At 43.5% G+C, this 16,761-nt stretch overlaps 1 protein-coding gene across 3 annotated transcripts in view; it reads right to left on the reverse strand.

The window, feature by feature from the left end:
• Positions 1–16,761, reverse strand: part of Mgat4a (alpha-1,3-mannosyl-glycoprotein 4-beta-N-acetylglucosaminyltransferase A) — a 138,977-nt gene that overhangs the window by 85,479 nt on the left and 36,737 nt on the right. For 2 of the 3 annotated variants that reach the window (XM_085679533.2, XM_085679531.2), the window contains exons 1-2: positions 12,907–12,988; positions 8,050–8,367 (exon numbers count right to left, since the gene is read on the reverse strand). In XM_085679533.2, coding sequence (XP_085535659.1) covers positions 8,050–8,143 — 94 coding nt within the window. In that variant the 5' untranslated portion in view covers positions 8,144–8,367; positions 12,907–12,988. Of the gene's footprint in view, positions 1–8,049; positions 8,368–12,906; positions 12,989–16,761 lie in introns of those variants that run through there. The other variant, XM_085679532.2, reaches the window with a different exon arrangement.

The following is a 16,761-nucleotide window of genomic DNA, read 5'->3' on the forward strand; positions in this document are numbered from 1 at the left end:
AACCAGATGATAGACTGCAAGGCTTGCTCCGACTTAAAAAAATAAAGGGGACTGGAGAGACGGCTCAGCCATTAGGGGCACTGGCTGCTCTTTCAGAGGACCTAGCTTTGATTCCCAGCACGCAAGCATCTCTAACTGCAGCTCCAGGAAATCCAACATTCTTTCTGACCTGCTGGACCTCCAGAAAAGCATGTGGTGCACAGACTAGACATGCAGCCAAAACCCCCATGCACATAAAATAAGTGTGACGACCCTGAGAACATCTGCAATCCCAACGCTGAGGAGGCAGGGGCAGCTGGAGCTGGAGTGTTAGTGTGGTTTATCTACACGGGGAGGTCCGGGTCAGTCAGAGCTACAAAGTGAGAACTTATCTCAGAGTACAGCCACAAAAACAAAGAACCATGGCAACGTTGTGGTAGATATCAAATCCCAATAGAGAGAAATTTAAGACCAAAACTAGAGGCAAAAGGTACAAAAAGAAGTTCAAAAAAAAAAAAAATCACTGGAGCAGCTTATGTTGGGCCATTTTACGTGACAACTTGGCAGGGTTAAGCAATGCCCAGAGAGTTGAGAAAACATCACGTCTGGTGTGTTCCTCTGTTTCTAAGAGATCAGCATGTAAACTGGTAGACTGAGCAGAGGTGAGCATCCTGACTGATGTGATCAGACACGTCTCTTTGGGTGGAGAAGTGAGCAAATCTGCTTCTTTCTAAGCAGGAATATTCCGTCTCTAGATTCTGATCCTTGTTCTTGGGCCCTTGGACCCGGGCAGGAATAGGAGCTTACATACCTTCAGCTCTTCTTACGCTTGGGTATTTGGACTCCAACTAAATTATATCACCAGCTGTCTGATTTGATGACTTGAAGGTGTCTTATGGGACTTCCTGTCTTTATCCCAGGAGCTGGTTCTTATTAAAAAAAAAAATCTCCTTAGGCTACATTTTAGACCTTAAATATCCCCAAAAGGTGTACACAGTAAAACCTTGTCCCCTGCATGTGGCACCACTGGAACTGGTAATCTCTTGAGGAGGTAGGGTCTAGAGAGGAAGCTCAGTCAATGCCCTTCCTGTCTTTCTTTGTAGGGGGAACTTAGGGGTTCTGTTTGCTTGTTTTGATTTTTTGAGATAGTCTTGCTGTGCGGGGCAGTCTAGCTTTGAACTCATAAGGATGTTCCTGCTTCTGCTTCTCTAAGGCTGGGACTCTCAGTATGCAGCATCACACTCCCGTCTGTCTTTACATTCTCCACCATGGTGACATACAGTTCCACCACCATGGGCCCAACGGCAACAGGACCAAAATGTCCATGAACCCCAAACTCTGAAACCATGAATTATAAGTTCATTTTCTCAGTGACAGAAGGCTGACTAGCACAGCTCATATGTAAAATAAAAGAGAAAAAAACTTTATTACAGAGCCTTGGGATGGAGGAATGCACAAATATGTACACCTACTACATATACAGTTTCTATAGAGAAGTCCAATACAACCGTAGATGTGAGCTAGCAGAATAAAGAATTAGCAAAACCGAAGCTAGATAATCAACACAGGTGTACGCTAAACAATGAACAGAACGAAGGAAGGGGAATCTCAAACGTCACACTGGTACATGTAATGGGTACATGAGGAGGGAGGAGAACAAAGGAGGAAAAATCAAGGCTGAATGCCTACTATATTTATTGGAAAACAACCTACGTATCTAGGGGGTTCAAAGAAACACAAACTCCAAATTCATACCATGTGAAAATGATAGAAAGTTAAACAACAACAAAAAACCACCTAGGGAGCTTCTACAGAAAATGACAATATCACCCATGAGCAGCTCCAATAAGATCCATAGCCAGCTTCCTCGCAGGAATAACAGAGACAGAAGGCATTCAAAACAACAACAACAACACAAAAAGTGATTCAGAGCATTTGCTGCTCTAGAGGACAGGCTTTTGGTTCCCAGTACCGACATGGCAACTCACAAATGTCTATAACCCAATTTCAGAAGCTCTGACGCCCTCTCTTCTGGCCTCAGGCAAGCACATGGTGCACGTGCATTAATTCAGGAAAACACTCATACACACAAAATAAAAATAAATGAATAAATGAAGTGCGCATACTCTTATAACAGACTTAAATTCAGTTCCCAGCACTCAGGTCAGGCTGCTTACAACCACCCTTAACTCCAGTTCCAGGGGATCTGATGCCCTCTTCTGACCTCTGTGGGCACCCACACTTGAGGACACACACCCACACATAGACATACACACACAGATTTCTTAATTTAAAATATAGTATATATATATAATTTAAAAATGAAAGTCAAATAAAAGCACTCCAAAATAAACAAAAACAGAATCCATTACTAGCCATCCCACCTTACAAGAAGCCGCAAAGGGCATCCTTCAATCTGACAAAAGTAACCTCAAAAGCTTAACTCAAACAACCCACAGGGAACACCAGTAATTATCCAACTATAGCAGACACTATAAATCTATTTTTTTCTTTTTTATTAACTGATTTTAATGTAAGTATATAAAAATAACAGACATAATGTATTGCTAAGTCTATAAGATTGGGAAATGCATGAATAATTGCCAACAACAGCACAAGGGAGGTAAGTGGTAATAAAACTTCCACAGGCCAAGGAAGTAATGACAGATGGTAAAAATATAATTACAACAATATATAATGGCAGATGTGAGATCGTAATTACAGCACGTTGTTGAGTTTGGAGCATTAATAGATGTAAATATGTATAACAATAACACCAGGGCAAAAAGCGTAAAAGGAAACAGAGGTATAGCATTTAATCTTAATTGTGTACATGTGGTTCAGGACAGGGGAAGAGCACATGTGTGGAACTTAGAGAACAACTGTGTGGAGCTGGTTCTCTCTTTGCATCTCTCTCTATTCAGGTTCCAGGATGGAATTCAGCCCACCAGGCAGTGGCAAGGCCTTTTGACCCACTGAGCCATCTGAGAGGCTGTATGGAATTAGAATTAAGATAATTCAGTCTAAAGCTGACGTTGATATGCTAAAACAAAACAAAAACAAACAAAAAACATTAAAAGAATACCTCAAAATGGTGAAAACATTTTTTCCTTTTTATTGTTTTTAATTGAGCTATATATTTTTCTCTGCCCCTCTCACTTCCTTTCTCTCTCCCCTTCTACCCTCTCCCATGATCCCCATGCCCCCAGTTTTCTCAGGAGATCTTGTCTTTTTCTACTTCCCATGTAGATTAGATCCATGCATGTCTCTCTTAGGGTCCTCTTTGTTGTCTAGGTTCTCTGGGATTATGAACTGTAGGTTGGGTTTTCTTTCCTCAGTCAAGGGGCATTTAGGTTGTTTCCAGGTTCTGGCTATGACAAACAATGCTGCTATGAACATAAATTGAGCAATTGTTCTTGTGGCACGATTGAGCATCCTTTGGATATATACCCAAAAGTGGTATTACTGGGTCTTGAGGTAGGTTGCTTCCTAATTTTCTGAGAAATTGCCAAACTGAATTCCAAAGCGGCTTGCACTTGTACCAGCTTGCACTCCCACCAGCAATGCAGGAGTGTTCCCTTTACCCCATATCCTCTCCAGCATAAGCTGTCATCAGTGTTTTTGATCTTGGCCATTCTTACATGTGTAAGATGGAATCTCAGAGTTGAAAATATCATAAATTAATTCTAAATGCTACATTCGAATTTTATTAACAGCCAGGCAGTGGTAACACAGAGCCAGGGCTACACAGAGAAAAAACAATTTGAGAAAAGTAGAGGGAAAAGAAGACATGAAATATGAAAGACAAAAAAAACAATAATTCTAACTACATCACAATAAACATTAGATATGAATGGACCAACAAATACATAAAAAAGTGATTGAAATGAATGAAAAAAATCTAATCACATGCTGTCTTCAGGAAGACTGTAGCTTCAAAGACATACGCAGACAATAAAACAATGAAATAACAACGTATAATGGTGGCCAGGCCTTAATCCTAGCACTTGGGAGGCAGTGGCAGGTAGATTTCTGAGTCTGAAGTCAGCCTGGTCTACAGAGCAAGTTCTAAGACAGCCAGGGCTACACAGAGAAACCCTGAATCGAAAAACAACAAAAACAAACAAAAAGATGTATACAGACTCAGCCACTTGGACAGCTGACGTTCCTTAAATGAGTGAATGGAGTCACCACATGACCCAGCAATCCTGGCAATTCTGCTTTTCAACAGATCCCCAAAAGAAAGAAAAACATAAAACAAGTTCATGAGTGTTCACAGCTTTATCACCAAGAACCAGAAGATACAGAAAACCCAACATCCATCAATGGGATAACACAAATCTGGTGCGTCCATATAAAGAGACATCATTAGAGACTGATAAGATGGCTCAGTGGGTAAAGGGTTTGCTCTGTAGATCTGAATTTGGATCCCCAAGACCCACAAAAAAGCCAGGCATGATAACAGTGCCTAAAACCCCAACATTGGAGGTAAAGAGACAGGTGGATCCCTGAGACTTGCTGGCCAGTCAATCTAGCCAAAACAGGTTCAGTTAAGGACCCTGACTCAAAAAATATGGTAAAGAGGACTGGCTCAGTAGTTAAGAGCATTGCTGCACATCCAGAGAATCAGAATTACATTCCTAGCACCCATGTGAGTAACTCCAGCTTCCAAGGAGTCAGTGTCCTCTCCCAGCCCCGATAATCACATGCTTCATGCATATATATACACAGAGACACATAAATAAAAATTTTTAAAAATGTGGAAATTAATAGCTGAAGATACAGACATCAAAATAGGCCCTACACATGCACCTATACACATAGGTACACAGACACCATTCATCTGAAGAAAGAAATGAAGGATTGATCTATGTCACATCACAGCTGGACCGTGAACGCACGCTAACAGAAAGACAACAGTCACAGAAGACCACACATTACACAATTCCAGCATGTTGAAGCTCTGATCGGGGATATCTGGAGACAGAAAGCAGATCAGCAACGGCCTAGGGCAGGGAGGAGAGGTACTGGGATAGCTAAACGGTACACAACCTTTGAACCCACAGCCTCGTGCATAGCGGGCAAGTCCTCCATCACTCAGCACTCTACCCCAGCAGGGTAACGGATGTATGTGTCAGTGTGTAGACACCCTCTCCCCTTAAAAAATGAATTATTTGCAAACGAATGAACTGTTTAGTATGTAAACTATAACTCAATAAGGCTGTTTTAAATTTTTCCATACACATTCTTGCTGAAGCAATCACTTGAGCAGACAACGTGTTTTAGAGACGTGGCATGTGGCCCTGAGTCAGGCACGTGGACACAGAATCACCCCCATGCAGAGATTCATGATGCTTACTTGGTATTCCTGTTTCTGTACTGTGTTTGGCCATGCAGAAAGCTCAATAACATCCTACTCACACCAGCACATGACACACTGAATTGTTCTGGTCCCATTCACCCAAACCCGCCTACAACTTTCCCAGCCTGACCATTCCAGGTACCTGGAATTCTCTCTCATTTTTATGTGGGAATCCAGTATGCCCTGATGAACTGGCTCTCTGCCCTGAATCACAGCTTCCTCATTATACCTGTTTCCTGAGCTAGCTAGCTCTGATTCTCCAAGTAGTGAATGCAGATTATACCAAACTAGCACTCCCTAAGAAGCTGTGTACACTGTGTTTTCCAGTGGCACCTTGAGCCAGCCTCAGAACCCACGCCGGTTAAAAATGAGCAGCTCCTAATTACAAAGCACACATGCTCTATTCCATTTCAGAATTCAGCCCTGCACCTGACATGGTCACTTCCTGGCCTGGCCTCTGCCTCCACTGTTCCGGGGAGCGGACCTAATAGCTACGGACGTAAGCCCCAACCACAGGTCTACTATAGAATGAACGCATGGCCTTGACAAGTGTCTCAAGCACTCTGCCTCGATTTCTCCAACTACAGAAGATGGGCAGTAATGTTCCTGAGGATTATGAGGATTAAGTGACTAATATACATGGAACAGGACAGGCACCATTACTGCCTCTATCTCCCCTGACAATTCCATATTTGTTGACGTTCATCTTTCCTGCCAGTCCTCATGCAAAGCCATGGGACTCTCCTCATTTTCAAGGCTTGTAACAGAGCACTAGGCACAGGACAAGAATACGGAAGGAACCACACATACAGGTATATGTAAGGAGTGACAGAAAAAAATATGCTTCCATAGGTTCCAGCAGTGTTAAAGATATTAGAAATCACTTTCCTAGAAACACTAGATGGAATATGTGGAATCGGGTCTGCCCTGGAAAATCCAGGCTATCTCGCTGTCAGAACTCTCTAGAAAGAATCCAATACTCAACAGTTAAGAGTGGTTACATAAACGACAGCAATCAGCACAGGGGATTTTACACAAGCCAACAGAAGGCCTGGGTTAACCCCTGCGCCTGAGCAACACACAAAGCAGAAAAACAGCATGGGGAAGACTGCAGAGAGTAACAGCCAAGAGAACAGACCGCGCACAACCCTGCACGGGGGGGAAGGCACCTCCACCTTCCCAGCTCCTCTCCATGCTAAAGATAATCATATAATCACAAATTATAATTGATGGAGCTTTAAGAAAGAAAACTAGTAATGCTGCTAATACTTCAGAAATGATATCAAAAGCAGAACGATTCTAAAACAAGACACAGTGGGAAGAGTTGAGTTTCTGTATTACTCAAACTCTCAATAGGTAACTTTCCTGACAACAACAACAAAAAAAAAACTAAGTACTTTTGTTATAGTGAATTTTCTTAACAGAGAGTCATTTGTTTTATTTATGTCAAGAACAATCATCACTTTGACTCAAGAGTCTTCCTAATTAAGTCCTCTCATTAGGTGCAATCAAAAACTGAAACAATGCCAGAGAGCCAGCTCAGGGCATGAGGGTGCCTGCCCTCAAACCTAATGACCTGAGTTCAATACCTAGGACCCAAGGCAGAAGGAGTGAGCCAACTCCTGAAAGCTGTCTCTGACATCCAAATAATACCAAGGTGGCACACATACAAAATAAATTTAAAAAATATTTTTTTTATTTTAAGCTGAAACCTAGAAAGTATACCCCCAAGAACCTGCCTTTAGCAAATTTTTCACCTATATTTCCCCAGTGCCTCCTAAATTAGAACCCAACTCAGAAAAAAATAGGAAAGAATGTTAGACTCACCCATGGCATAAAGCATGTGCTTCTCATGTCCATCCACTTACTGCACACAAACACATGCACATAACTACAAGTCAAATGTGTTTTAATGTGTATATGCCCAGAGAGGTATGAATCACTAACACAGGTCTATAGATACAAATGTATAACAGGAAAAAAATTAGAAAAAACATAAATCTTTTCAATTGTCTTCACAGGCCAGAAAGTTCCATAACAGAAGCTTTCAAATACCCCAGGTGATAAAGGCGGGAGGGTTCTAACAATAAATACGCAGTCGCTCCAACACTTCTGATCTTCCTACCGTCAAAATCTCTTAAATCAATGTCAAGGGGGGGAAGGCAAAACAAAAAAAAACAATTGTCACCCCTTGACATAATTCTAAAAAACAGATAGCAGTTCTAGAGTCTAAACACAATTATCATCTATAAGACTCTTACTATTCCAATCAGAATTTCTCCTCATTGCCTTTTTCTTGCCAAAGGAGCAATCTGTCAAGGCATGTATTAACTACACTGCACTAAACCAGCATCTTAACTAGTATGCATGTTTCTTGAAAGCCTTGATAATGCCCTAATAAGTGTTTTTATGCAATACCCAATATATCAACGCGTATCAAACATTTAGTATTCCTCATTTTTAAAAAGGTAAAAAAGTCTGTTATTCAACTTGACTTTCCAAAGTGTGTTCTAAGAAAACAAACTAATTGGAGTGAGGAAGCCTGCTCTCTCTCTGTCCAATACTGTTTCACTGTTGTGTCAAAAAGAAGCCACCAGAAGAAAGAACGCAACATGCAGGTTTAGGCTACTTTGCTGCAGCGTTTCCACTCGCTCACCAGGTCAGCACAGACCTGTGCCCCAGCACCGTTCCGGGGACCTCCCCCTTACCTTTCCCATTTTGCCATGTGGTATACCAGGACAGAGTAAGGAACGAGGTGACAAACGCTAACACCGTGGCCACAGTTCCATTTCGGAGCCTCATCTCATTTCACCATCACACCGGTTCATACGCTTGGGACAACAGCAAGACCCTCTCCTCAGCCACAAGTCAACAGAATCCAGACCGCCTGGTGCTAGAGCAAAAGCAGCAGCTGATGGACGAGTCGCATCTCAGATGCAAGGCAGAGGTGTCGGCAGCAACGCAGCGGGCAAAGCTCGTCTGGATTGTCTTCGCAGGCTGAGGGCTTCTTCTTTTTCTTCTTCTTCCTGTCAGGTAGAGTAGAGAAAGAAAAACTTGCTAAATAACGCAAAGCGGAGGTTTCTCCATTTATTATTCAGCAGAAGCAGCACACTTTGTCAAGGCCACAGCGGATGTGTGGAGAGCATCCCCCATATAAAAACTATTCATTTCTTATAGCACAATTGTAAGGAAAATTCCAAGAACTCCAAGAAAGGGGGCTTCAAACTTTATTCACTCCTGGCTGGTTCTGACCGTGAAAAAAAAAAAAATTATGGTTATTCATTGAAAGAAAGAAGTTATAGGGTCCAGAGATTCCCAAAGAGACCTCTTTAACAACTGAGCCTCGAGCTTCTTCCCCATTATTATTCTGCTGCACAATAACAAGCAATGATTTAAAAAAATAAATAAAAGCAGGAGAAGGTACAACTATAATGATTAGAAAAGTCAAATGGCCTGAATTCCCAATCCAGCTGACATTACTTACGTGCCCCCACCCCACCCCACCCATGCAGTGTGACTCTTTCATCTGTGCCTCCAAGTTTCATCCACGACATAAAGCAACCAGTCCTGACTCCCCATATTACATAAATCACAGAAAGTTTGCCGTTATCAATGCTATTTATCCTCATCTTTGGGGGGTGGCGGTTGGCTTTATCAAGACAGGGTTTCTCTGTGAAACAGCTCTGTCTGTCCTGGATCTCACTTTGTGAACTAGCTGGCCTTGAACTCAGAGATCCATCTGCCTCTGCCTCCTGAGTGCATAGCCTCATCTTAGGTTTGAAAGAGAAAGCTGGAAATATTTATGCATGCAGAAGAGGTAGCAATCCAGGCCACACTCTCTCAGCAATGACCCAATCCCATCACGTTGCTTTCACTCGGGAAATTGGGAAGATCATTCCTTATCTAACTAAATTTCTGAAGAACTGAAAAGAAATGAGGTTGTTAAACATACTTAAGCATCATGCCCAGCACAAAATAGGTTTTCAACAAGTATCAACTGTATCAAAAAGAAAAACAAGCCAACAAATGCAGCCACTGTGCTGTCCACGCCATGCACAACTGGCCTCATCCCCTAGGGGCATGTCAGACCATCTGAGATGTGCGCTCATTTCTAGTGGCATCCATGGGCAGCACCACAAGATGTTCTTGGTGATACACTAAATGACCCTCTGTGGGGGGGGGGGGGGCGGTAAGTTAATGCACCCCCCCCCCAAAAACAACTAAGGAACCCAAGAGACAAATCTCTCGGTGGAAGGGCATGCCTGATTAAAGCAGCCATTTGCAGGCAATTCACAAACTACCACCTCAGCTATTTCTCAGCACAACAAATCACCGGAAATCTCTACTAGCCAAGAAAGACCACAGGGACAAATGACAAAGAATGATGGTGATGATAGCCGCTGTAATTCACTGGCTTCTTCCTTCATTCTGAACCCATTACGTGCCTTAAACACTAAGTCCTCACAGGGCAAGCAGTGCAAAGCCTATTTTACACACAAGGAAAGAAACCCCATAAGAAGCCCCATTTTGAATAACTTCTAAGTTCAAGTTCTCTTTTATTTTGTTTTTTGTTTTTCGAGACAGGGTTTCTCCGTGTAAAGCTCTGGTTGTCCTGGTACTCATGCTGTAGACCAGGCTGGCCTCGAACTCACAGAGATCTGCCTGCCTCTGCACCCTGAGTGTTGCGATTAAAGGTGTGCGCCACCATGGTCCAGCTAAATTCAAGTTATCTGCCACTTTCTGTCCCACAGACTGAGCAGGATAGGGAGTCTCCAGGATGCTCTACAACTCAAATGAAACAGGAGAGCTTTCTGAGTATTAACTTGGTTCAACAGAAAATGCAGATTAAAAAAAAAAAGTTTTCTGCTCTATAGGCAGCACAAATCTGTTACAGTATAAATCGCAAAATGCACAGAAAATTTCGCAGTCCAAACATGCAACTTTAAACAAGTTTCCCACTTCCTGTAGCCTTTGGCTAATCCCTCGCTCCTGAGTCCCCAACAAAGCATGCCTGTTAGTCTCTCTCTGGCCAGTAGCTCTAATTTCCACATAACATTCTAGATATACCGCATTCCACTGCATTGCCTCCTGTGAGTGCCTGAGCACGGGGTGTTCCAAAGAGGTTCTCCAAGTTATCCTTGTTAAAGCCAAATGTATTCGTCTCCTACAATTAACCTAACTTTATCACAACCATACCCATGCCGACTGCTTACAATCAAGATTTAAAAAAATTCTAATAATTTTAAATTCCTCAAAGTACCTAACCTATTAACTTAATAAAACATTCAATAATGCATTCAATAATGGCTTCCGATTATAAAAACAGGGCAGTATCTCAGTAAAGTGTACAACTTGTAATTTTAAGTCTGGCATGACATTATACAAACATTTTTTCATTTTCTGTACATATATAATATAGCCATATTTTGTTTCAGAAAGAATTTTGTTCTAGAAAAAATCTGATAATTAGAAAATATTCAGCTGACATAAATCAGGAAACAGATATGCAAAATCAAAAATGACAGTTTAAAAGATTTTATTAAGCCAGGCAGTGGTGGTACACAAACTTTAACTCCAGCATTCAAGAGGCAGAGGTAGGCCACTCTGAGTTTGAGGCCAGGCTGGTCTAGAGAGTGAGTTCCAGGACAGTCAAGGCTACATAGGGAAACCATGTCTCAAAAAAAACACACTCGACTCCCCCCAAAAAAGTTTTTGTTAAATACAAATGAAGCCTATATAAATGTATAAAAGCAGGTAGACAAAATGAATTCTAACGCCAAAGTATACTATAGATAGACCACCCATAACACCTAAAAAGCACATGGAATATTAAATAATGGATCTAAGAAGTTAGTAAACTCTCGTTGGAAGATAATGCTTAGAATGAATTTTACTAATACGTTCTGACATCTCACAGGGAAAAAAAAAACAAAAACGAGTGTTCTACTCCACAGGAATGCAGCTATACATTTTAAATCAGGGTTCCTAAACTAAGCTTCACCTTCACCGTGAGGCACAAGTGAATGAAATCTCCAGAGAGGAGCAAACAGAACAAGCCTGGAGCCCTTAAAACACCCCAGGCAGCTGTGCAGCTGGCTCATTAGACACAGGTGACCTACATTTGCATCAGCAACCACATATGTGAACACCTAAATATCACCATCGCCTTAGGACTGGCCCAGTCACTTAATACAGCTTGATCTTTAAACAAAAAGGTAATGGCTACAGTTACTATATTCCTTCATCCTCCCAAAGACCACCGCAACTCTCAACTCCAGACCTCAGAACAAGAAATGTTTTATTCCAAGATTTAAGAATCTTTCATCTTAAAAAGAGGGGAAAAAACAGTAATGTAAGAATTAAGTTTTTAAAGTGTTCTCTGAACTATCCCATATGTTCCATGGATGAGAGAGAACACTTTGCTTAACATTTGGCATATTCCTTAATCAGCATCACACAGACAAAACAGAGGTGCCTGAAAGAATAAATGGCACGATTCATGACACCCCGGATCATTGAACACCATGACGTAAGCCTGCACAACTTTATAAACCACAATTATGAAAAACGCATGCCTTTTCCATTTACAGGGCATAAATATTTCTTTTATACAGCTTACATAATGTCATCGTCTAGTATATCTAACAGGGTTTACAGTTAGGGGTTAAAGGGACCTATGTCATCATAACCTGTTAGTAAAACTATTCTTTAAGCATTTGGAAGAGAAAGGAGCCTGAACTACAAAGCGCGCTACTTGATTCTAAATTTAGATTTTTTTTTTTTGCATTCAAGTGAACAACTATGTCATTCTTTATCTCTTATCAAATAATTTGTCGGGCAGCAAAAGCACAACAGCAAAATAGATGGCAGGCACCAAGAAGATAGCAGAGTATCTACTGCTATTTCCTAATTCCGAATGTAAGCCATGAACGCGCTCCCGGGATCGCAAGGCTTCGAGAAATAAAAGCGGGCGCGGGAAGCGTTCAGCCGCCAACACTTAACGCCAAGCTTTCCAGATAGCACCTGGCACACCTGGAGAGCTCCGAGACCGCACCTGGGGGTGCACGGGGTCGTGGGGGGAGAGGGGTCCCACTCGCCGCTTCCTTGAGATGAAGGAAACCCAGGCCTAGGAGGAGGCGGGGGCTCGCTTCTCTGGTACCTCCGGCACATCTTCGTCCCCCGCTGGCAAGCGGCCCCCGCCCTACCTGCCCCACGGCGGCGCCACCACCAGCCCTCCAGCGCTCCAGTCGTGGGGTCCTGCCCGCAACTCTTGTCCCCGCTGCACGCGCACACTCCACTGCACTTTCCTCCCCCGTGAAGTCCCGGAGCTCCGGCGCCGCACGAGGCTCCAGGCCGGCCACCCGGAGGGAGAGCGGAACCGAGGGGCGGCTGCGGCGGCGACGATGCGCTGAGGGCGCCCGGCCCGCGCCCCGTTCTGAGGCCCCGTGTGCGCAACCAGACGCCGGCCCCGGGACGCACCGGCTCCGCTGCCAGCAGGTGGGACCTCCGCGGACCCTGCCGCGTCCCGCCTGTCCGCCCCCAGCCCGGAGCCCCGCACTCCTCACCTGCCGCGAGCCAGGGCACTTCTGCCGCGGCCGCCGGCGACGCTGCTGGAGCCGCCTCCGCCGCCGCCGCCGGCCGCGCGCCCCGCCCTCGACAGGGCCCGCCCCCACCAGTCCCCGCCCCAGTCCCCGCCAGCCATTGGCCGACACGGCCCCAAGCGAGCCGCCTCCGCTGCCATTGGCCTTCCGGCCTGTCACATAGAGGCGCAATCGAGCAGCCTATATATTTCTCCCCAGCCCTTTTCCCCTGCATCAGTGTCGCGGCCCGGGCTGGAGTGCAGCCGCCACATCTGGCCTGCACCTTCTAGCCTGAGTGCATGCAGTCCCAGTAGCCAACAAAGGCCCCAAGAAGCCCTGGGCGCAACCTGGCCACCGTGGCCTTTCCACCTAGCTCTGGGTTCCATCTCTTGGCGGTCCAGGCGCGGTGACAGGTGCTGGCTCTAATCCAACCACAGTTTCTAAGGCCCACCATTCCAAACATCTCACTGTCAGCCCCAATGAAAAGCATCGCTATCCCCATTTCCCAGGAGGAGGCGGAGATGCGGGGAGAATCAACTAGAGCAAATAGAAACAAGAAATATGACTAGGATTTAAATACACTCTATTCAGTGCTAATGTCCCTGATTTTTCCACTATGCGGTGCCTTCCCTTCTCTCTTGAGCACATCTTATCACCATTTCTTAAAGTTTAAGGTTGACCTTAAACCCAAATAGATAAACATCTATAGAAAGCTTGAGTGAGTAGCCTGTCCATTTGGGACCTCTAATAATTAACTCATCTTTTGCACATAATCTTTTAGATATTTACCCTACACCAAGCCAGGTAAGTGTTAAAATCTTTAATTGCATCTTATCATATGTTAATTCCCATTTCTCATGTTCGAGCTCAAAGACTAAAGTGTTTGGTTACACAGCTGATAAGATAAAGAATGTGTTATCCTTCCTGTCTCCATAATCCTCCCACCCACCCTGCAAACATTTACAAGATATCAAAAGGACCACAGAACAAGGAGACAGCCTTGTCCTGACCAAACCCTGGGGTAATAAACAGACTCTTATCAGAATACAGTAATTAAAAAGTGGAGAACTCTAATATTTTAGACATCGTCAGAGGGAGGGGTTTTTGTTGAAGAAGAAAGAAAATCTATTTTTGTCTTAAAATTAGTCATTAATAATTATTAATAATAATTAATAATATTTGTGGTTTCTTATCAAATCTTCTGTAGCAAGATTTCTCTCCATCATTCCTGAACTGTTTTAAAGATTCAAAAAGAGACTCCCCAGGTTCCACACTAGTTTAGAGGAAGTACACAGAATCACTGTGGACACAGCTGGAACCTGAGGGAAATGATACCCAGTGGCAATTTTGCTTTCTACTTGGGGGAAAATGGAGCAAAATTCTCTGTCTGCTGTGACAGAAACACTGCCCTTTAGCAAACCAGCAATAGACCTCATGGTAGATACAAGCAATAAGGGTGGAGCCCATACCAGATGCAATGTTTGAAACACAGTTGGGTTGAATTACTAAAGTTCTTTTGTAAGCATAGACAACCCTGGTCTTACTATCCAGGGCTCTGAATAACAGATCAGCCCACCACTTCCTGCAGAGGAAGAAACAATTGTCATTTGACAAGAAAGAAAGCAATATTTTGTAGGATCATCTAAAAGACTGAGCAGCACAGCCAGTCATTCTCCTGATATCCCTGCTTTATGTACAGTCAAACTCGGGAATTTGGCAGATATGAATAGTTAATTGGACAACTAACAATGATTAGATCAGAATCTCCTTGATTCCAGGGCCTTCTAGTATTCCGTATCTCCACTTGCATCTTCAGCATTGACAAGCTTTATGACGACCGGATGAATATTAAGACACATTTCCGCTGTCCTTATTTTTTTCCTTCTTGGTAAATGAAGGAAATGAAAGTATTCGCAGACATTTTCTAAGCAGAGACAAATGTGAGACGAGAAAGGGAAATGGGAAAGATGTGTTGTGGTTACGGAGTGGTACATTCAGGAAGACTATATATATTCAGGCAACCTCCCCGGACTCTGGTTAGTGGAAAAACATCAGAAGCCAACAGAAACAAGACAATATCCATTCTTTGAGGATCTTTTTTAATTGTTTTGTACACTTATTGTGTGTGGTCACATGTGCATCACAGTACTGCACAGCACTCATGTAGAGGACAGAGGTCTACTTGCAGAGTCCGGGTTGCTGGGAACTAGGCATTGAACGTGGGAGGTCAGGCTTGGCAGCAGGTGCTTTTAATGGCTTGACCATAAAAAGCCCAAGGGGGGGGGTTGTGCCTTTTTTCATACGTTGCTGCCCTTCTATCAGAATAAGAACAGTTTTTCCAAGAAAGTGTGGAGAATTTGCCATGATTAAATGTGTCTCAAACTAGTCACATTATTTCAGAGGAAAGTGCAGCTTTCAGTGAGTTGAACTAAGACACGGGAATAGTGAGGAATATGCCCCCTAGGTGTGAGTTAGAACCCATGATTGAGTCAACTCTATTTTGCAGCATTCACAATCTTGAATTTTCCAGCTATGTCTGATGTAGGAGGGTCTTCTGTCTATATGTTACTTTCATTGGTCAAATAAAGAAACTGCCTTGGCCTTTTGATAGGACAGCAGCTTAGATAGGCAGAGTAGACCGAACAGAATGCTGGGAGAAAGAAGCAGAGTCAGGCAGATGCCATGGCTCTCCTTTCTGAGACGGACATAGGTTAGACTTATTCCAGTAAGCCACAGTCACGTGGTGATATACAGATTATTAGAAATGGGTTAATTAAGATGTGAGAGTTAGCCAAGAAGAGGCTAGATATAATGGGCTAGGCAGTGTTTAAATGAATACAATTTGTGTGTTGTGACTTTGAGGTATAAGCTAGCTAGCCAGGCGACTGGGAGCCGGACTGCAGGAAGCGGCCCGCAGCTCCTTTTACATATGTCCAACTGCTTGATAATAGCCACTCATCAGTAACAAAAGTTTGATTGCTAGTACAAGAAGAGAGAGAGGATGGAAAGCAAATACCCACCCTGGATTCCGCTTCTTGGAAAATGATTAAGTGGGTTTGAAAGATCGCTTTCATTGCTAAGGCATGGTGGCCTATAACTATAATCCAAGCACTCAGGAGTGAGTATTACACTCACTATTACATTGAGGCGGGAGGATTACAAATTCAGGCCAGCATCGGTTACACAGCAAGTTTGAGACCAGCTTGGCCTACATGAGACTCTGTCTTAACTCAACGAATCAGTCAAAACAGAAGAAGCCCCACCACAACCTGTGGAATTAACAATCAAAGGCCGTTAGTCCTGCCTGATCCAGAATCTGATCAATTTCTGGCTTGTTTTTCCTTTTAATCTCTTCATAGTGACTGCCCCTCTCTCTCGCTGCCTTTTCATGGCTGTTCTAGTTCTGTGATTTCTCCTTTGCCTTCATACTATCAGCAAAATTGCAGCCAAGAAATTCAGCCTATAACTTCAACATTTTACAGTCCAAGGGTTCTCAACTTTCCTAGTGCCGTGACCCTTTAATACAGTTCCCTCATGGTGTAGTAACCCCCAACCATAAAATTATTTTCGTTGCTACTTCATAACTTTGCTACTGTTATGAATCTTAATGTAAACATCTGGTTTTCTGAAGGTCTTAAGCGACCCCTATGGAAAGGCCATTCAACTCCCAAAGGGGGAAGCGACCCACAGGTTGAGAATTGCTGCTGCTGCCGTAGTCTGTCCCTGACAAAGCTGCTGAGCCATGGGTGTTCCTTACAAAAATGTTCACTCTCCCAATAGTCATCCGTCTGTCCCCCGCCCCTCCCCCACACACACAAGGGCCTATGATTACAGAGGCAG

The sequence above is a fragment of the Myodes glareolus genome, chromosome 18 (genome assembly GCF_982192425.1).
Source record: "Myodes glareolus chromosome 18, mMyoGla1.1, whole genome shotgun sequence".
Classification (NCBI taxonomy): Eukaryota; Metazoa; Chordata; class Mammalia; order Rodentia; family Cricetidae; genus Myodes; species Myodes glareolus.